The 20,454-nt window shown below is 36.5% G+C and overlaps 2 protein-coding genes and 1 long non-coding RNA gene across 6 annotated transcripts; 1 reads left to right on the forward strand and 2 right to left on the reverse strand.

Annotated features, from left to right (window-relative positions):
• Window positions 1-2,505: 2,505 nt before the first annotated feature.
• Window positions 2,506-16,684, reverse strand: LOC118744813 (transcription factor Dp). 3 transcript variants are annotated; one of them, XM_036478164.1, is made up of 10 exons: window positions 16,185-16,684; window positions 8,285-8,427; window positions 6,387-6,441; window positions 6,226-6,314; window positions 6,089-6,159; window positions 5,705-6,020; window positions 4,194-4,429; window positions 4,034-4,116; window positions 3,115-3,198; window positions 2,506-3,047 (listed from the first exon to the last, which is right to left on the reverse strand). In XM_036478164.1, the coding sequence occupies exons 1-10, from the start codon at window positions 16,276-16,278 to the stop codon at window positions 2,848-2,850; spliced, it is 1,371 nt and encodes a 456-aa protein (XP_036334057.1). In that variant the 5' UTR covers window positions 16,279-16,684; the 3' UTR covers window positions 2,506-2,847. The 3 variants fall into 3 exon arrangements, with proteins under 3 accessions (XP_036334057.1, XP_036334058.1, XP_036334059.1); XM_036478165.1 differs by lacking the exon at window positions 16,185-16,684 and adding an exon at window positions 8,569-8,828; XM_036478166.1 differs by lacking the exon at window positions 8,285-8,427 and having other exon boundaries at window positions 16,185-16,278.
• On the forward strand, window positions 16,498-17,218 carry LOC118744815. The gene is made up of 2 exons (XR_004993590.1): window positions 16,498-16,590; window positions 16,682-17,218. It is a non-coding gene; the product is annotated as an uncharacterized LOC118744815 (long non-coding RNA).
• A 315-nt stretch (window positions 17,219-17,533) lies between these two features.
• On the reverse strand, window positions 17,534-18,944 carry LOC118744814 (ribonuclease H2 subunit A). 2 transcript variants are annotated; one of them, XM_036478169.1, is made up of 2 exons: window positions 18,611-18,944; window positions 17,534-18,547 (listed from the first exon to the last, which is right to left on the reverse strand). In XM_036478169.1, exons 1-2 carry the CDS (start codon window positions 18,803-18,805, stop codon window positions 17,666-17,668), a joined length of 1,077 nt encoding a protein of 358 aa, XP_036334062.1. In that variant the 5' UTR covers window positions 18,806-18,944; the 3' UTR covers window positions 17,534-17,665. The 2 variants fall into 2 exon arrangements, with proteins under 2 accessions (XP_036334062.1, XP_036334061.1); XM_036478168.1 differs by having other exon boundaries at window positions 17,534-18,944.
• Window positions 18,945-20,454: the final 1,510 nt, after the last annotated feature.

Here is a 20,454-nt window from a genome sequence, read left to right on the forward strand (position 1 = left end):
TTATGCGAAAGCTACTCTTGAACGTACCTGCGCACGCCAAATTTGTAAATTTTTCTTAAATATTAAAAATGTTTTTGTTATGAAATATGTATTTATTCACTATTATTAATTTTTTTCTTACATATGATTTTCTCACTTGACTTTATTTAAAGGTAATTAAAACTACATATGTATATATATATTATATATATATTATTATATATTAAGGCGGATTCATCGTTTTAGTTCAGAATTTTTCTTCCATATGGTTGTTGGTGCCTTTCTCTCACAGAGAGTGAAATATAACCACCATATGAAAGAACAAGTTCAGAACTAGAGCGATGAATCCGCCCTTAGAGCGCATTTCAACCGACTTCAATCAACATTTTACTCTTTTAGTTTAGTGTGGTTAATGGTTATCTTTTTAACCGACTTCACAAAAAGGAGAAAGGTTATCAATTCGCCGGAATATTTTTTTTTTTGTTTATGTATGTTACCGCATAACTTTGGACCACATTAACCGATTGCCATAAAGGTGTTACCTCACAGGTGGTCCCATATTATTTCTGATCACCGAATCATAAGAAATTTAACGATAATCTTAAATTTTTATATGAGAATTGAAGTCGGTTTTGTTTTTTGCTTAAAAATTACTTGTTTAATTACCAAAACTTAATAAAACTACTCATGAGGAAATTTTTATTTTAACATATTTTATACATTCATATGTATGTATGTTGAAAAAGCATATATATATATAAATTTAAGAAAAGCTAAAAAAAAAATATTGCTTGTGCAGTTTTCGGGGTGATAGATTAGCCGAAAAAAGTAAATCTTGATACATATGTAAATGCTGTAACGACGTTTAAGCACCAGTCAGTGGAACAGTGGAAGGCAAATAAAAGAAAAATAAAATAAGGGAAAACGGTTGGCCACCGAACTCCTGTTGCGTTTTCAGCGGCTGAAAACGTATTACAGATGACAACTGGATGAAAGCTGGATTTTTGGGGTTGCCCGGAAATTTTGATTAATAAGAAAACTTATTTATTTTTCAACTATTCCCGAAGCTTATTTAAAAACGATTGCTCAACAAAATTTCGACAGATGGGATCGTGTTAAATTAGGAAAAATTTTAAATGACGTGAGGTCTCCAGCCCTATCTTTTTTTTTTGGAATTAACAGGACCTGTTCCTTTCAATGACAACAATCTTTGAAAGACCCTTAAAACGCCAGGTTATTATGAAGACAGCATAGAAGTGTTGTCGTGCCAAATTGCCAGATTATTATTTAACACAAAATTCTTGGATTTTCGTGAATCTAATCAATTGCCAAGTTCTTGGTAGTCTACGGTTGAGATTATGGTATTACGGAAACGTACATATATTACTGACGTCTGCCCCTGTCTCAATGAACAGAACCTGTTGAAATTGCTCAATTCCTGGGCCTCCCCATAGCTGAACCAGACAACGTTGATGGATGAGCCGATTCGATCGGGGTTTAGTAGCCGCTACAGCGACAACCACAACCTAATAAATATGTTTATACTCTTCTTTTTAAATTTGCTCCATTGTTTAGAAAACACATGAATTTGTATACCAATAAATTAGAAACTGAACTCAAAAAATTGTATAAACGCTTGGACAAGCATCTTTAACTTGTCAACAGGGATTTCATGAGATTTTTGTATGCTTGAAACACACTCGGAGGCTTACCATTACCTGCCGAGGTTCATAATTTTGTTGCACTGATCAGGCGCACCGAATGATAAAGCCTACGCCGGCCGCCTGTACGTACATATGTAAATGTACATATATGTAAGAATATTTACCAAACAACATTTGAACATTTTAAGTAAATGTAAAAAAATGAATTTACCGTTTGTCATCATCATATTTATTATGTATAGAAAATAATATTTTAGTGTCCCTAAAGAGGGTTTACATTTTTTTTAAATTAAATACGTTGGCCACAATTATAAATATTTTTCCTTTCTTGTATTGGCCAGTGCTAAAACGTCGCCTAATTTACAATTATGCTAAAAAATTTAATAAACAAATTTTCTGCACCAAATATTTGTTATATTCATGCATGACATTTACAACTCATCACATTTTAAAGTCACACCCCTTTTCTGCAAAAAAAAAATATATATAAACAGCAAAGAAGTATGCACATAAAAAAAAATTCAATACATATTTGCAAACCCGAAATGCAAAATCAAATACATATGTAAGTAAATAATTAAAAAATAAAGATAAGCAAAAGACTTAGAAATCGATAAAGGGTTTGCCGTTCCTTCCCTTGTAGAGAATGGGATCATACAAAATACATTCAACAGCTGCGTCAGTAATGCAATCACTTCAACTGTTCAAGGCGCACAACACATACTGGCGACAGTAAGAATAAAAGTGCGCATAATAAACAAATGATCAGTCAAATAAACAATATAACAATCCAGTAACATATTTTAACAGGTTTTCTCTAATATGCGCTCCTCTAATGCAAGCCTAATAAAGCTGAAATGAATGAAAAACTAAAAGAATCTTCTGTTAAATGGCTACTAATATCGGCGACGTTTATGCTCCCTGCATTGGATGCAGCAGCCAAACGTAATTGCGATTGTTGCAATGCTTGCTGATCAGTTTCGGAAATTACACCGCAATCCAAGTCATTGGCACTACAAATTCCATAAGCGGCAGCACTTAAATAACGCTGCTGTTGTAGCTTGCTACCACCGATAGAAAGACCTTCGCTTGTTGTTGTTGCTTTGTTGCATATATAATGATTATTGTTATTGTTGCTGGTGCAGCTGCTTTCTTTGTAGTTGTATGTATTGTTGCTGTTATTGTACGCAACCATGAATTCGCCTCAATCAATATCGCTATTTTCCAAAAAATCTTCATCATCATCATCGCCGTCGCGCAGGCCACCAGCCTTAGCACCGCCACCACCGCGACGACCACCAGCACGCGGATACCCATGCATTGAGGAATCATTAGTTAGTTCAGCGAAGCCGCTCATGGTATCATCATCGGAATTGCATGCCAGTCCTTTGCCATTGCCATAGGCTGCGAAAAAAAAAATTTAGTATATTACACATTTGTACTCATATGTACATACATTGTGGTTACATACCTTCAATATATTTCTCGAAATTCGGTGGGACCAAGTTCTTTGCACGTTCAATCTCTTCGTGTGAGCATTGGCCTTTATCTAAACCTTTTTTTTTTTTTTTTTTTTTAAGAATAAATAATAAAGAAATAAATTATATGTACTTATGCATGTTTGTAGATTAACCTCATTGATCAATATTGTGCAATCAGGCAAAACAATAAAAACCAAAACACTTGACAGTGAAACTTGAAAAATAATGCAATTTTCTATGCCGAATTAACTTTTTTAATTTATATCTTTCAATCTTCAACATTTAAGAAGAAGGCGAGTCTGCCACTTTCTACACGAACCGTCGAAATTTTTTCGCAGACATAAATGGAAGTTTCGAAATGTAAATTTACTTTGTTGCTTATATGTACATATTTTGGTTGTACGTATGTATTCATAACCAACGATAACTAGCGAATAGTTTCATAACTTTTAATGCTTATACAAATATTAAATTTTTTTAAATAGTTTGCCATGTTTTTTTCGTATTTCAAGCTACAACAATTATATATGTATGTATTTTCCAATTGCTGGAAACAGTTCGGTCTCATGGAGAGTGAACCGTCATCACTACGTAAGTCATACATTTTTCATTTTTCGCAAAGAAATCAAAAAATTGTAATATTCATATAAAAGGGTTTAAAAGCTTGACTTAAAAGCTAATAAATAAGTGCTAAAGTTAAAGCAATCAAACGATGCATAAAAATTAAAATAATCTCAAAGGGTCTAGTCCTTAAAAAAATAAAATCTTTCTCCTAAGAATTTCGTTAACACTTGGAGCGGTATGGCAACTTTTTTAATTGGAAGTGATTGAAAAAATGCAACGCACAAGTTGCTTTCAAAAAGGCATTCGAGTAAGAAAAACTATAAGAAATTATTTCATTCCACTTACCACCAAGTAAGCCCATACGTTTCAGTACTTCGGCATCATCGTGCATTTCGAACTGATCATCGAATTTAAAAATATATTCCGATCTAGCAAATTAAAAAACCATATATATACATATATCATTATCCATTTCCCAGCTTCAAGTAATTTCGAATAAACCCACTTGTCATTCGTAACACTGCAATTAATTTTTGTCGATTTGTGCGTATTAACTATGATAAAGGGTAGCTGTATTGAAGAATTGGGCGTTGGCACATTGCCTTGTCGTTCCGCTTCTTTGTTGCGTTCGATCAGACTCTTAAAGGCAACTTGATGTAGCAAAAGTTCATTCAATTGTTGATGTTTCTGCTGTATGCGTTGACGACACTCTTCATTTTGTTTTTCCAGCTCAGAGCATTGCTGCGAGAATCAAAATTGTTTTTAAAATTACATTTCATGTGCCTACATATATATGTACATATTTACATATGTATGTATGTAGATACGGTGACGAACACATGTTTTAGCACGGAGAATTTTTCCCAATATATGCAAAGTCTTTCATTCTAATTAGTTTTCGATAGTTTTTTATATAAATTTAGTTTATACTACACCAAAGAACATAAAACTAAAATCTCTAAACTTTGTGCTAAACTCAGAAAAATTCAATAAAATTGCAGACTAATTTGCAAACTTGTTTGGTTTTTTTTTATTCTAAGTATGTAGTTTTATAGTCGCAATTTTTTTTGCAGACAGTGTTATTATTTTATTTTATACAAAAAAAAAATTGCCGAACATACAAAAAAAAATTGCGGAAAATAGTTTGTATGGCAGAAACTGCGTTAAAAAATTGCAAAAATCAACGCAATGTTTTAACAACTTCAAACTTGCACTTTGTTATACTAAAATTGAAGGGCTAAAAAATTTACTTAGAATTTGAGTATAAAACTTTAATAAAAAGTTGTAAATTAGTAAACAAATTTATTGAATTTTCCTGAGCCTTTCAAAAAGATTAGATTCTTTTTTTATGTTTTCTGTGTATGAACTATATATTTTTGTGTATAAACTATATATTTATAAAAAACTATATTTTCATAATATTATGTTATTTTAATGATATTAAAATAATTAAAAGCAAAAAAATGTTATGTTAAAAGTTACGAATTATGTTTTACCGATGACACCGAGCATGTTAGTGCTAGACAACTAACAGACAACTATATTTGCAAAGTTGAGTTGAGTTGTGTCCAACTACAATTTACAACTTACAACTCAACTATCTTGAAAGTTGTGAATCATAATAGCGGCCTAGCTTGAACTATAATTTTCAAACAGTAGGCAACTCTGTAATTTTTCTCTTTTTATATTTTAATTTAGACCACTAGCAATACATCGGTGAAAACTGCTTTCAAATTTATGCATTAGATTTCGAGTAATGCGCTTAGAAACATACAGACAGATGGCCAGACAGACGGCCAGACAGACAAAAATTTTAAATTTGTTGATTTGGCTTCTATTGCTCTAATAAAGGCCCCATATTAATTTTTCTTTAATATCTATAATGTACAGAGATCGGCATGTTAAATTTTTTTTTTATATGTATAGAATATCGAATAAAACTTAGAATGAAAAACTTTGAAAATTCTGTGTTAGTCACCGTATGTATATTTAAAGAAAGTCGCTATAAATACATACCTCAGCCGAATTTGATGGCAATCCAATCCAACGTATTTCCTTTTTGTCTTTCGATATTATTTCCATGGCCATAAGTACGTTGAGCGCATCATAAACACGCCGACGTATATTCTTTTGATCACAATTCGCTGAATCTACGGCATTGATGTGCAATTCTTCAGCGACCAATTCATCGGCGACTTCATTGTAAGTAGTGACGCCCTTTTCCTTCACTTTTTCACATACTTTTAAAGCGAAATGTCGCAAACCTTTACCAGCCTTTTCGGGTTTACGTTGCCTTCGTGCTGAGTTCGTATGGGGGCTATTGGTAGTGTGGCTATTGTAGTAGAAGTAAACACATGAACAAGGAAAGTTCAAAAATTACGTGTATATTAAATGGCTTACAGTTTTGATTTCATTTTTGTATTGTTATTTGGTGTGTATTTTGTGTAGCGCTCTTCCGTTTTCACGGTGACCTGGAATTGCGTAATATTTATTATTTGTAAAATGTGTAATGATTATGTTGGCAGCCACAAGTTTACCGTTTCTGGAGTTTCGTATTTTATAGTTGTAAATGCCGGTTGCTGATTGCCGACACTATTTTGTGTTGATATAACGGTGTATGTGTTACCTAAGGAAAAAAAATATTGGAGCGCAAATTAAAATCGTATTAAAATCTATTAAAATTTCTTTTTAAACTTACTATCTCCACCTTGTATATTGTAACGGCTCAAATATTGTTGTTGACTCGACGTAGCCTGAAAATATGGAAAAATTATTAAAATTATGCAAGCCATAGACATACATTTATTTTAAATGAAGCAAAACAGATGGGAGACTAAATTATTGTGAATCAGTTAGTCAACTTTCAGACACGTCAAGTCTTGCTTTCAAGTCTGCTCGTTGAGAAGAGAGCGGAAGAGTACAAGTACCTCCGTACCGTCAATTCGTTTCAAGTTTTCTTGTATCTTTAGATCTTTTCGCTGCTTCACATTTAAAGGACCAAGAACTTCAATTCAATAAAAGTTGACGCGTCTGGAAGCAAACAGAAAACACAAAAGAGAATGCGAAAAAATTGCTTTGAAGACTTGACGTGTCTGAAAGGGGACTTATGAAATCTTCACTGCAACTACTTGTTTTTACTAATGACGGGTATCTACTCAGAACTGAACTGACAACAATCTTGAAGACATGGTTGGCCATTTACTAATATCCTTCCCATTATCTTCTAATGATATTTTTGAATGCCACTCAATTTTTGTATTTTCGAAGCTCGACCCCGACCCTCAGTATTTTCTAGCTTTTCAAACGTTTTTTGTTGTATAGCTTAGTATCCAGCTCTTAAGAAAACGGTCAAGAAAAAATTGCCATTATTTCGCGTGTGTGTCCAAGGAATTTTGACATTTTTTATACCTCACAGCCTGTTGCCTCACTCTTTCCTCAAGAAATAATGGAGCGGGCATATATTTCTGTTGCAAACCTGGGTTGCCTTGTGCTCTTTTTTCACAAAAAACTTTAGAAAACCGTAGTAGAAAGCGTACTAAATTTCTTAAGAACTGCGTACTGCCTTAAGGAAATTTGACTCAAGAAAATTTCTTAGCCATTTCTTGTACGTCATTTTATATGGAGTTTTTGCTTTTCTTAAGAGCTGGATACTAAGCTTAATGTAGAAATTTTAATTTCTGCAGGAGTTATTTTGTGCCTGGCTACGACAAAAAAAAGCTTTCAAATTCTTTCCTATAAACCTTCTACAGAAAAATCCAAGTAGACTAAACAAAAATAAGTAATTCAATTCTATATATATATGTACATGTAGTATATATATATATATATATGTACATGTAGTATATATATATATAAATGTATGTACATGTTTGCAAGGCGGCCTCAAATAATTTACCACCAATATTAAACAAAAAGGTAAAATTTTAAAAGTTTATAAAAAATATATTTTTGCAACATAAAACTTTTTTTAAACAAAATTTTTAATTTAATTTAATTTTAGTATCATAAAGTACAATTTAATTTTTGTGAATTTTTTTCGTACGATGTTGCGCATTTTTCTGTCAAACTCTCACATTATTATATTAAAATTGAATGGCTTATAAAATTGCATACTCGAAACTTTCCAAAAAATTTTGATAAAAAAGTTTGAAATTTTGATGATTTTTTTTTAAATCTTATACAAAGTTTGAAACCTTTTTTAGTAGGTTTACAGTTTTTTATAGTGTGAACTAACTATATTAAAAAATAAAAACTTTTTTTTATTAATGTAAGTCTTGCAAAACCTTCCTCATAGGAAAACCGATTCTACCGATTCTATTCAAAAGAGGTTGGTCAACCAGCTGATATTCCACTAAGCTATCATTAGTCTCCACGCCTTTTGTATCGGTATTGCTGCGCACCCACCGGCGTAGTAACGTCATCAACATTCCGCAATTTAACAAGCAACGTACCACATCCACGGTATTATTTAACAATCCATTAATATATTTTTACCACTTTTTTCCAACCGAACCTTTTTCTTTTTAATTTCATGTTTTAGTTTTTCTCTCTCCCTAAGCATAGTAAAGTATACGAATGTAGGTACTTTGTACTTACCAACTGTGTATATGAGCCTGCACTAGAATTAAGTGAACTACCACTTGCGCTGTTCAAATGCACAGCTCTTATGGTTGTTGAATCGCCACTACCAATTGTCTCTTGTTTGATATCCTTTGGTCTCAAAATCTTAACGAGTTTGCCTGGAAGCACGAAAACAACAAAATTAGTCATACTCATAGATACATACATACATATGTATATGGATGTCCATATATTCGTATGCTAGATTTTCGTAGTATGTTTATGTATGGATGTGCTGGCGGTACAACAAACATACATACCAATAATCAAAGTCATACGGCAGCGAAAATAACAACAACCACACTTCAAATAGCTACAGATAAAAGGCTTCGCCACCGAGCACAATTTCTGGCTAGTAATTTCCCTTGTGAAATTCTTCACTTGTTACAATGTATTAACTTAAATTGCGCTGAAAATCTTTGGGTATCATTTCAATAACATCTTGGCCTCTCACTACACAAGCCTACTTGCTCAGCCCTACTTTGCTAGTAAAGTGTGACGTTCTTTTGCTTATCTTGTGCCCTTATGTGAAGCTGAAGTGTTGCGAGTTTTTCTCAAATATATTTATAATTAATTACTACGGCTAACTGTTGTCAATAACATTTCATTTCATTTAATTTCAACACATGTACTTAATTTTGGTCTTTGTTTCTCAATTTTGTGATGTCTCAATGTAATGCTCACACGAAGTTCGTCTTTTTACATCCAACTAGTTTACACTTGTCAAATTGCGGCGGCAGCTGCAGTTCATAGCGCGCCTTTACATCGCAGCGTCAATGGATAGAGCAAGTCAGCAAGAGCGGGAAAACAAAAGCACGAGTAAATGTGGCGAATAGGCGAGCACACATTATTTCGAATTCCTACGTTTTTCAACCATACTGTATAGGGTGGCATTACGGGTACAAAAATAATCGAATGGTGGGTTGTTTACTGTGTCGCTAAGTTTGGTAAAAAAGTTAACCATGCTAGGCGGCCAGTAAATTGCCAGGCACTACACTTTAGACGTCAAAAAAGATCGGCTGTAAAGTGGTGGCGCAATGACTAATTTCAGATAGTATTTTTGCCATAAATTTGTACTCCTCCTTAAAAAAAAAACGGTCGTTGTGCCCATTTGTTAAAAAAAACTTCCAAAGATCGCGTCTCATATAAAAAAACATACATATCGTTAATATTCCAGAAGACGATCTGGATAGATTTTCTTATGTGAAACTATTCTAAAACATTTACCCAAGAGATATGGAAAAGAGGCCTTACATGCATGCCTTCTAGCAGGGCTTTTCGTATTGACAATTTATGCAAATGTATAAGCTTATATTATTTAGCATTACAAAAGATTTAAAAAATAATTTTTGTTTTTGATCAACCGATACCACCTTGTATAAATTCCCGTTGGTAATGAGAAAGGAATGCAGAGTGAAAGTCCTTCCTGACTCTCACGAAGCTCTCAGCTCCTAAAATGATCTATTGAGATAGAAAGGCATCTAAACTGATGTAAAGCGATGTTGGTGAGGCCATTATCGATAACGGCGAGCGCTGCAGTACTAGCAAACCGAGGATATTTAAACAGGGGATTCCACAGGGTGGTTTCCTTTCCCCGCAGGTGTTTAATTTCTATATGTATTTCAAAGCTCCGTCACCCACCAGGGGGTGTCTATATTGTGTCTTATGCTGACGACTGCTCGATAATGGCGTCTGGGAATAGAATTGATCACTTGTGCTCGAAAGTAAACAGTCACCTCTCTGACCTTTCTTGCTAATTCACTACAAGGAGCCTAACCCTCTCCCCTACAAAATCCTCGGCACACCTTTTTACCACCTGGACGAATGAGGTCAGACTACATCTGGGAATTGACGTCGATAGCGTGCAAATTCCGACGGTGAATAACAAAACAAACATTCTCAGAGTTTCCTTCGTAATTCTGCTTTCCTTATCCGCGCATACAACCGCAATTAACAATAGAGTATAGAGCCGCAATGAGGTCCATAAGTAGCTGGCCGGCAGCACCTGGGGCAAAACCAAAGAATCGTTGCTGGCAACATACAAGACAATTGGCCGGCCGGTTCTAAACCATGCAGAGTCTGTGAGGTCGCCAAAATACGGCGCTACGGACAGCCACCGAGTACCTTATGATGTCGCCGCATTACCATATACGGACGAAGGTTAGACGTTCATAAAGCAACCGCTGAACCCGACAGCATACCGACAGGTTATAAACGACATTCACAGGAAGTCAGTATTGACTTACACTGACCCTCATCCTGAGAACGCCGTTTTGGGAACGCAACGGACCAGACAGAGCTTCGTCTGCCTCGGGAGACTCGCACAACAATAACTCAAATTCGCTCAGGCTACTGCAGCAGGCTAAACTCGTAACTGAGCAGATTAGATGCAGATGTAACCAACGAGTCGCATGCCTCACAAACCCCACTCAGTTAACACCTCTGTCCCTATGCACAAACCCAGTTGGAGTTGAGAACGCTTCCTTTGCTCTCCTTTAGTTGAGATTGACGACAACGATTCTTCAACAACAACCTTCTCAAATTTTTTAGACTTCGATTTTACCAATCCTAGAGTAACTACTGTAGAATTAGAAAATTATCTTTTTTATGGTTAAGAGTATCTTACTTGATTTTATCTAAACTGTATGTAAGTCAACATTTCGTAAACATACAGTCAATCAATAATGTTTAGGTACAGCGATACGGGGAACTGTTTTTAATTATTTTATTTTTCGCAAACTTTTTATAAAAATATGGTTAGTTCTACAATAAAAGCCCCAAAAATCAGAGTTCCAAGCATTTTACAAAATTTAAGAAAATTCTGCAACTTTTAATTAAAATATTATACTTTTTAATTATAATATAATAATAATAATAATAATGTTGTAGCGGCCACAACAACCCCGTCCAGATAGACTATAGGGAATTTCCACAGGGACAACGTCGTTAGGTGTCGGTTATTTTCTCCATATAAAAAGAATTGAACATTAATTTATATGGTGAAAAAAATTATTCAAAAATCATTCGTAAGTCCTAGCTACTTCAGACTTGCAATTTATTATAATAAAATTGAATGTGCTAGAAACTGCATACTCAACTTTTTCAAAAAATGTAATTAAAAACTGCATTATTTTAATAAAAAATTTGAAGAATTTTCTTTATTTTTACACAAGGTTTGGAGCTCTGATTTTTAGGGACTATGTTGTAGAATTGACCATATTTTTATAAAAAAATTGCGGAAAATATAATAACTAAGAAACAGTTGCCCGTATTGCAAAAAAAATCGCTGTACGTCATCTTTATTGATTTTATCTGGTTAAAAATTAGTATTTTTTTTGTAAACCGAGTTAAAAAGATAACATCATAACCATATAACCAGGCTGATGTGAATACTCCTATAGTTGTTGTTGTTGTTGTAGCGGCTACAACAACCCCGCCCAGGACGGTTGGTATCTCAGTCGTTGTCGTCAAGTTTCACTAACGGCAGCCCTAGGAAGCGTGCAGCTTCTGTAGGGTCGGTCCACAGGGTTTTCCAGGCATGCGAAGAGATGTTTCGAGTCATGTGGGGACTCATGCCAGACACTCATTTGGCACATCCTCGTTCAGTCTACACAGGTAGGAGTTTAACCTGCTGCAGTAGCCAGAGCGTAGTTGGGCTATTGTCGTTCGTGTCTCCAGAGGCAGATGAAGCTCCGTCTCGTCTATGTCCGGGGGCGGTATGCCTATAACGGCATTCACAGGTCTACAGTCTACATAACTCGAGACTGACTCCCTGTGAATGCCGTTCAGGGCCAGTCGGTACGCTGACAGGTCCAGAGGTTGCTTGATGAACATCTGAACTTCGTCCGTCAGTTCATATAGATGCCTCCTGACGTGCCTATGCGAGGGCTCCTCTGCAAACAGCTGTCTGTTTGGGTTGCCACTTCTGTGGCACCCGATCAGGAACTGCTTGCAGAGCATTATGTTGTGCTCCTTTGCGGGGAGCATTTGCGCCTCGCCGTGGAGATGATGTTCGGGCGACATCAGGAGGCATCCTGTCGCTGTCCTGAGTGCGGTGTTCTGTACAGTCTGTAGCTTCGTCTACTGCGTCCTACTACTCCCCGGCGACCACACTGGCGCTGCGTAGTTTAAAACCGGCCGCCCTATTGCCTTGTATGTTGCCAGCAACGTTTCTTTGTCTTTGCCCCAAGTACTGCCGGCTAGCGACTGGAGGACCTTGTTGCGGCTCTGTACTTTATTGACAATAGCGGTTGCGTGCGCAGAGAAGGAGACCAGGCTGTCGAATGTTACTCCGAGTATTTTGGGGTTATTCACCGTCGGAATTGGTGTGTCATCGACGTGAATTCCCAGCGGTAGCCTGACCTCCTTCGTTCAGGTTGTGAACAGGGTCGCAGAGGATTTCGTAGGGGATACGGCTAGACACTTTGCAGTGAAGAAGCGAGAAAGTTCGGAGAGATACCCGTTTACTTTCGAACACAGGTCATCAATTCCATTCCCAGACGCCATGATCGAGGGTGGTTGAGGGAGCTTTGAAATGTAAAAGTTAAACTGTAGTGGGGAAAGGACACCACCCTGTGGAACCCCGTTTTATTTTTCTGAATTTACTCGTTTTGTCTCTAAACATTACCGACGAGTGTCGACCACTCAGATAATTTGCCGACCACCGTTTGAGCCTCTGTGGGAGAGAGGAGGCCTCTATATCTTCTAGTAGCGTGGAATGGCATGTACTCAGGATCGATTAAAATTACTTTTTATTAGGTATCGACTATTCAGAAATGATTGTACTCAATTTGACGTTTCAATAATTTTCAAGTACAATACTTGTACCCAGTACAGTAAGCCATTCATTTTACGTAATTTGGGATTCATATATTAATTTGAATAATGGTATAAAAAACACTGAACTTGACTGGTTTAGAAGCTTTCTATGTAATCGTAGGCAACAAACAATAGTTAATTCAAAGATGTCTAGTAAGATAGCCGTAGACATCGGATTACCACAGGGCTCAGTTTTGGCACCCCTACTCTTTAATATATATATATACGATATTAAAAGTTCTCTCAAACATTGTAAAATAAAATTCTTTGCGGATGATGCCTTGTTAACGATCAGTGATAGGGAACTACCAAATGCGATTGTAAAAATGCAAGAAGATCTTAATTCTTTGTATCAATGGCTGTGTTCAAATAAACTCAAACTGAATGTGAAAAAGACTAACTTTATGGTATTTTCCAGAGCGGCAAATGCTGACTTCATAAGCCGTGAATTAAAAATCAAAGATGAAAATATCGAAGAGGTGAAAATTGTCAAGTACCTAGGAATATACATAGACAACAAACTAAAGTTTGATGAGCACGTTGAGTATACAGTCAACAAGATTGCTAAAAAAATTGGCCTTATAAAGAGATCGTGTAAGTACTTGGGAAGAAGATATAAAACGTTGGTGTACAGGTCAATAGTAGAACCGCACTTTATATACTGCCCCACGATTTTCTTCCTAGCGGGGGACTCCCATGTAGATAAGCTGCAAAAAATGCAAAACCGAGGGATGAGATTCATCCTCAACAAACCGTATGACACACCAACAAGATGTATGCTTGAAACCTTGAATTGGTTAAGCGTGAAGCAACAGGTTTTTTACCACGCTATGAAATTTGTGTACAATATTAAGAAGGGCAACCTGCCGGATTATCTTAGCGATAATCTCCGATATATAAATGAGACACATACATATTTGTTGAGAGAGAATAACAGCTTCAGACTCCCGAAGTATAGAACAGAAGTGGGCAAAAAAAAATATTTTCTATAAAGACTTAAAGTGCTTCAATGAATTACCAGAGGCTATAAAAAATTGTGATACTATCACTCTTTTCAAGCGGCTGCTATTTGACTATTGTAGAACGCAGCCTACAAGATAGGGATGTATCAACAATAGCGTGGATTGGAAACTAGGCCTTTCCAACCACCAAGATATCGAGACTAGGCGGATCGGAAACTCGGCCTTTCCGACTACCTAGACCCTTAGATAATAAACAATAAACGAGCGGATTGGAAACTAGGCCTTTCCAAACGTCAACCGTCACGAAAGCACGACTGGGTGGATCGGAAACTCGGCCTTTCTGACCACCCAGGAGATATCAATAAATGGAGTAACCCAAAAAGAATAGCGAGGATTGGAAACTCGGCCTTTCCAACCGTCTACATAACTTCCAGAAAATTGCATGCGTTTATATTGACATAAAATAATTGCAGTGATAAAGAAATAATGTTATTTAAAAATTTCTGTAGAGCATTTTGTATTTAATATTTAATATTTACATTTTAAATCTAGAATCTAATTATACGAATGTTAAATCTTTGTTGCAATATAAGTCTAACAAACTGTAAAAAATAAATAAATAAATAAATAAAATGCTATCAAGTTATGTGTATATTTAAAGAAAGTACTCAGTACTCTGAAAAATACCCTATCCTTAAAAGTATCGATACCAAAGAACTCGATCCTCAAAAGTACTCGATACTTCTACGGTATACCGTATATCCGCCATAAAAATTACCGTAAATCCACGGTAAAAACTACCGTATATCCACGGTTAAAATTACGCAACAATTACCGTATATCCAAAAATCACGTAGATATATGGTAAAAATTACCGTATATCCACGTAAAAGGTTCCGTCCCACTGCTCCGGCAACACAGAAAGGAGAATAGTGAGTAGTCAGGGTAATAGTCCCTAAGCGCGGCCGAAGGCCGCCTACGCAGAAAGAAGTTCTGCCCCACGGTAAAAATTACCGTATATCCACGGTAAAAATTACGTAACAATTACCGTATATCTAAGGTAAAAAAACCGTAGATCTATGTTAAAAATTACGTAGATTTATGGTAAAAATTACCGTATACCGTAAAAGGTTCTGTCCCACTGCTCCGGCAACACAGAAAGGAGAATAGTGAGTAGTAAGGGTTATAGTCCCTAAGCGCGGCCGAAGGCTACCTACGCAGAAATAAGTTCTGTCCCACTTCTCCGGCAACACAGCAAGGAGAATTCTGCGTAGTAAGGGTTATAATCCCCAAGCCTGCCAAAGGCCGCCTACGCATAAAGAAGTTCTGCCCCCTTTCTCCGACAACACATAATCCCCGTAATACACATATCCTCTTACCGTAGATACTCACGCGCCAAGGTAACTTTTACCGTAGATCCACAGTAACAAATTACCGTAGATCCACGGTAAAAAATACCGTATATCCACGGTAAAATTCGTGTATACACGGTAAAATTAAATTTTTGGTGAACCTACGGTAATTTGTTATCTTGGATCTACGGTAAAAGTTAACGTGGCGCGTGTGTGTAGACACTGCCAATAAATAAAGTCAATCGACTAAAAATAATATATCTACTTTGCTTTTAAGATTTTTTAAGTCCTAACCGGAAGTTTGTTTAGCAACTCTATCCGATTCTTTCACTTGTCTTGCATATTTATTGCTTTGTTTGGGCACATTTCCTTTTCCGCTATGCCTTCTCTATGCTTCTCCCTCTTGCATTCTCATTTTTATTTTCAATTTCCTTTTTGCGATGTGTCCATCTTTTCTGATTTACACATTCCCACCCTCTTCTTTGCCATACTTCACTTCCCATTCTCATTTCCCGCATACCCCACCAGCGCGATCTACACAATAGACCAGTAACACAAAAACAAATCCAAGTGAAGTAAAAAATAACAACACTACTACGGCCAAAACTGCCAGCCCGAGCAGCGAAGCGAAGGTAAATTATGGAATTTGGTTGGTTCGCAGGTTCCCTGGCCAAGCTCGTGAATTACCCACATCCAAAAGGATTAAGAAAAGTATATTAATATAGTATATTATATCTAACTTACCATTTGCATCCTGGATTATACAGTTGATTTCACTTGTCGACGAAGCAGCAGCGGACGTTGTTGCTGTGACTATAGTTGCTGTCGAATGCGCCATTTTTCGTTTCGTTTTATCGTTGTCTTCCCCTTGTCTTTTGCCTTTTTATCTGTCCAATTTCCACTTTACCGTCGAGACACCTACGCACCGGAAAAGGCTATAAGAATTGCCTGAATATTATATCCTTGAGCTTAAGAATATGAGGCTATTCGTTTGTGGAGTGATTCGGTTGTTTTTGGGATTATTGAGTTATCTAAGTCTAATTTCTTATCGCTATATCTTCCCGCCTTTAACTCCAGCTACCAGAAACTGCAGTAGATTATCTGGCAATAATTCGAGGAATATTCTATCTGCGAAGTTGCTGGATTCCAAGTATATTTTCCAATTCCTTTAAAGATTTTTCATTTGTTCTGATCGAAGCCTGCAGCACAATGGCTTTTACTATTAGAATTTTCTTTTTCAGGCTGTGCCTTGCTCGCTTTTTTGTCGTATTGAGGCAGAAAAATTTTTTATTCGACTCAAAATGGCGAGAGCAGCAGCAGCGGCAATTCGAATGCCCCACCGCAGCAGCGCGTTTTTCAACCAGCACACACACACGACGAAGTGAAAAATACGATTTTTTCCAGCCAAATTTAACCCACTTACCCGGCCCGGATTTTTATCTGCTTACTTGCAAAAAATATACAAAAATTTAAATTTTACAATTCCAATAATTTCAGAGCATTCGGTTAAAGTTAAGATAAAGAAATGTTTGCACAAATTTTGCCTTAAAAAATTCGAGTGTAGAAAACGCGACTTGCGATTCTTTCGACGTGATACAGAAAGAGTAAGCAAATGGGAATGATAGAGGCCGATAGCGCTCAGCTGATTGTAGCGCGCCAAAGCGACCAAATCACGCATCTAACAATGATGCCACTTTTCAATGTCGATAGGGGGATAATTTCATTCTTAAACTGAGGTAACAAAATGCATATATACTTTATAACGATACTTTTGTTTAGAATATAATTCATAATGATCAACAAGCATTATGTATTTTCAAATATCTGCATATGTATGAACATGCATTGTTTTTCAAAAACTACAGACATAATCTAAAGTCGTATATATCTGTCCGACCCTAATGTCAAATTTAATGCACTAGAGCCGTATTATAATTGGGACCATGATAAAAACATAAGAACTAACTATAACTATATTTTTATCATGATTGGAACTGGAAAATAATCCTCTTACAAAACTCTTGTTATATTTCATTAAAGAACGAAGTCATATGCATAATGTAGAAAAAATTTTATCTATGTATGTATTTTTTCTCAAATGTGAATTTGCCAGCGGGATTTTCTAAATACATACATATGTATGTGCAAAATTATTTTATGCTTACTTTTAATACGGTACATAATCTGAAATCTTAATAATGATTTTATTTTTCTATACTACTGAGTTAGAAATTCGTAACATTATCCAAGCAACGTTCCCTAAAGAATCGACAAGGCTTTCGTTGCACCTCACCGCCCTTTGTTGCGCCTTTGAAGAATTGTGTTAATTTAGGTCCTGAGTATTTTGGTTTTGGATCTTCAGGTTCGTCAAATTCTAATTCGTATACTTTATCCGCAAGTGCATTTTCCGCAGTGGACCAGCTAAATCGGACAAGGCGCGGGAAACCAAAAAACATGTCCAAATTCTCACTGAGAAACCGTTTAGTGACCGGATCACCTGGATAACCACTGCCAAATTTGTTATCAGGAATCCTGATGCCTTCTGGGAATTTCCAAACCTTTAATGCGGTGTCACGTGTGACTTTGGCACATATACTGGCAGCTGATACAATGGGATACGTAGAATCAGCCTTTTTAGCCACAGTGATTTTGAAATCCGGAAAAATGCCTTTCAACTTGTCCTGATATTTCTCTGGCGGTCCTACAGTATCGACGTAGACTTCTGAAATGTTTACACCTTCGGCAACAGCACGTTTTATAAGCCCAATGGCTGAATTCATAGATACTTCATTAAGCGAACATTTGGTTCGTCGCAGCATACTGGTGCTTATTATGTTCGGAGATATAATTTCCACAGCCCACCCGACGCAAGCACGTGGCGTTTCCGCTGTATTCATTTCGTTAAAAATCACCTCACGCTTTTCTTCAGTCAATTGCTTTGAGTCCGCGCAACCCAAGTCCTCTAACACTTTTTTGCTACTTATTGGACAGTAAGCGATGCCATAAACCATTGGACCTAGCACCGGCCCTCGACCAGCTTCATCTACACCTAGCATGCATGGTTCGCGCTTGCAGATGTCAGGCAAATCTTGGAAATAAACTGTGTTCTGCGAATTATCGTGCGCCGCTATGAATGGCCCCAAATTTTTCAATGAGTATATTTTATTCACCGTAACTTCAGGTTCAGCAGAGGATTCATCAGGCTCCTGCTTCAAACCTCCTGTGAGAGATTTCCCTTGCTTGATTTCTACTTCCTGGCCAACATCTTCCTCATTCTTGACAACTGCAATTTCAGACTTTATATCAACTCCATAGGCTTCTTTCTTTACCATTTTCTTAACTGGCTCATCCTGATCAGAATCCATTTCTACCCACTAGCAGCTGCTTCAATTGGTTTGCTTGTACACAGGTACGTTCTGTTTTTTGCAAGTTTATTGCTTATTTTTCGCGCCATCCAATTTGCTTACGTTGGTTGCCACCCCTTCTCTCAAGGCGAATTTATACAAGGTGGTATTGATGGCGAATTTAGATTTTCGCCGCGGTACTTATTAATGTCAAAATCAAGGCGAATTTATACAAGGTGGTAGCAAGAATACAACAAACAACAACCACATGTCTTTTGTATCAGGGGCAATATGTCATCTCAATTCGCCTCAAAGTTTACATGTATTTTGTTGTTGCTATTCAGGGGCATGCTGTCAAATCAGTAAAAGCAAAAACAAAATACATGTAAGGCGAAGGAAAGAAGAAGAAATCAGCTGATTGGACAACACCACCTTGTATAAATTTACCTTGGTCAAAATGATGTGTTTGTTGTAAACAAGGCGAATTCATTCTGCAACAAACACATCATTTGGACATTAAAAAGTACCGCGGCGAAAATCTAAATTCGCCTTGAACACCACCTTGTGTAAATTCGCCTTGATTGCGCCGATTGCACCAGAATTCGTGAGAGTAATTTTGGTGAGACGTTATTATATGCATTTCAAGTTTAGAAAAAACTTTAATTACTAATTTATATGATATCGGCTAAAATACTTGAACTTATCGCAACAGAGAAATATTATTTTATCAGTTTTAACCCTAGTCGAGCGAAGGTTCAAGAAAAATACTTTGATGGATAAAGAAGCCTTTCAGGGGGGAGATTCTGCAACCAGTTAGCGATAAGTATCGGATCGACATCGCACTTGTTGACGTTAAAATTTTACATATCAATCGTCAAAAAAAAACCGATACCGATTCGAAAATTGACGCTAACTGGTTACAAAGTCTGCCCCAGGCCTACAAAAATGATATCGTCCGATTCAGCTGGAACAAAAAAGCTTCAAACAAGAGTTTCTCTGTATTATGGCCTCGAACCGATATATATACATCTTCCATTTAAATCAGTATTAAAAGCTCTATTGTTTCCTACATTCGGGCTTTGATAGGCGAGTCTCCCCTGAACCGTTTTTTCCATATTTTTGGCCTATGTGCTATTTTATTCGAAACCTAAATGTTTCGGTACCGAGTATCGAGAGTAATAGGGAATTTACATGATTCAACTTTCACAGGCGATTAGTTGAACAAAAGTTGAACGAAAGTAGGCAGCCGACCAACTTCATTGTAAGCGATTAGTTGAAAGGCCGTTTACACCAGGCGATTGTTGCTTTCAACTAAAAATCGATTGAAAAATCGCCTCATGTAAATTCCCTATAATGGATACTTACGCATCTATAAATTCACCATGGAATTGAAAAATAAAGATGAAAAAATTAAGGCAGTCATTGGAAAGGGAGTATTGGCGAGCCCATGTGAATTTTCGTGACGTACCGTTTTTCTGCCTAGCCAATGTTTCACCTAGCACCTAGTCCATCTGTTAAAAATCCTTCAAAAATCAATTTCGCAGTATGGCAATGGTAAGTCAGCTGTTTTGTATGCCGCTTGCTTGTTGTTTTTGTTTTTATGTTGACAGGCAAAGGAAAAGGCAAAAAGTAAATAAACAAATAAAAAGTATAACAAGAAAGTGATTGCA

The sequence above is a fragment of the Rhagoletis pomonella genome, unplaced genomic scaffold (assembly GCF_013731165.1).
Source record: "Rhagoletis pomonella isolate Grant_MI unplaced genomic scaffold, Rhpom_1.0 Rhpom_scaffold_00008, whole genome shotgun sequence".
NCBI classification, from domain to species: Eukaryota; Metazoa; Arthropoda; class Insecta; order Diptera; family Tephritidae; genus Rhagoletis; species Rhagoletis pomonella.

Coding starts and splice junctions, on each gene's coding strand:
- LOC118744813 (XM_036478164.1), bottom strand. CDS start 16,278: ATGGCGCATTCGACAGCAACTATAGTCACAGCAACAACGTCCGCTGCT. Junction 8,428..16,184: donor TATAATCCAGGATGCAAATG/GTAAGTTAGATA, acceptor TCGTGCTTCCAG/GCAAACTCGTTAAGATTTTG. Junction 6,160..6,225: donor AATACGAAACTCCAGAAACG/GTAAACTTGTGG, acceptor ACGCAATTCCAG/GTCACCGTGAAAACGGAAGA.
- LOC118744814 (XM_036478168.1), bottom strand. CDS start 18,805: ATGGATTCTGATCAGGATGAGCCAGTTAAGAAAATGGTAAAGAAAGAA.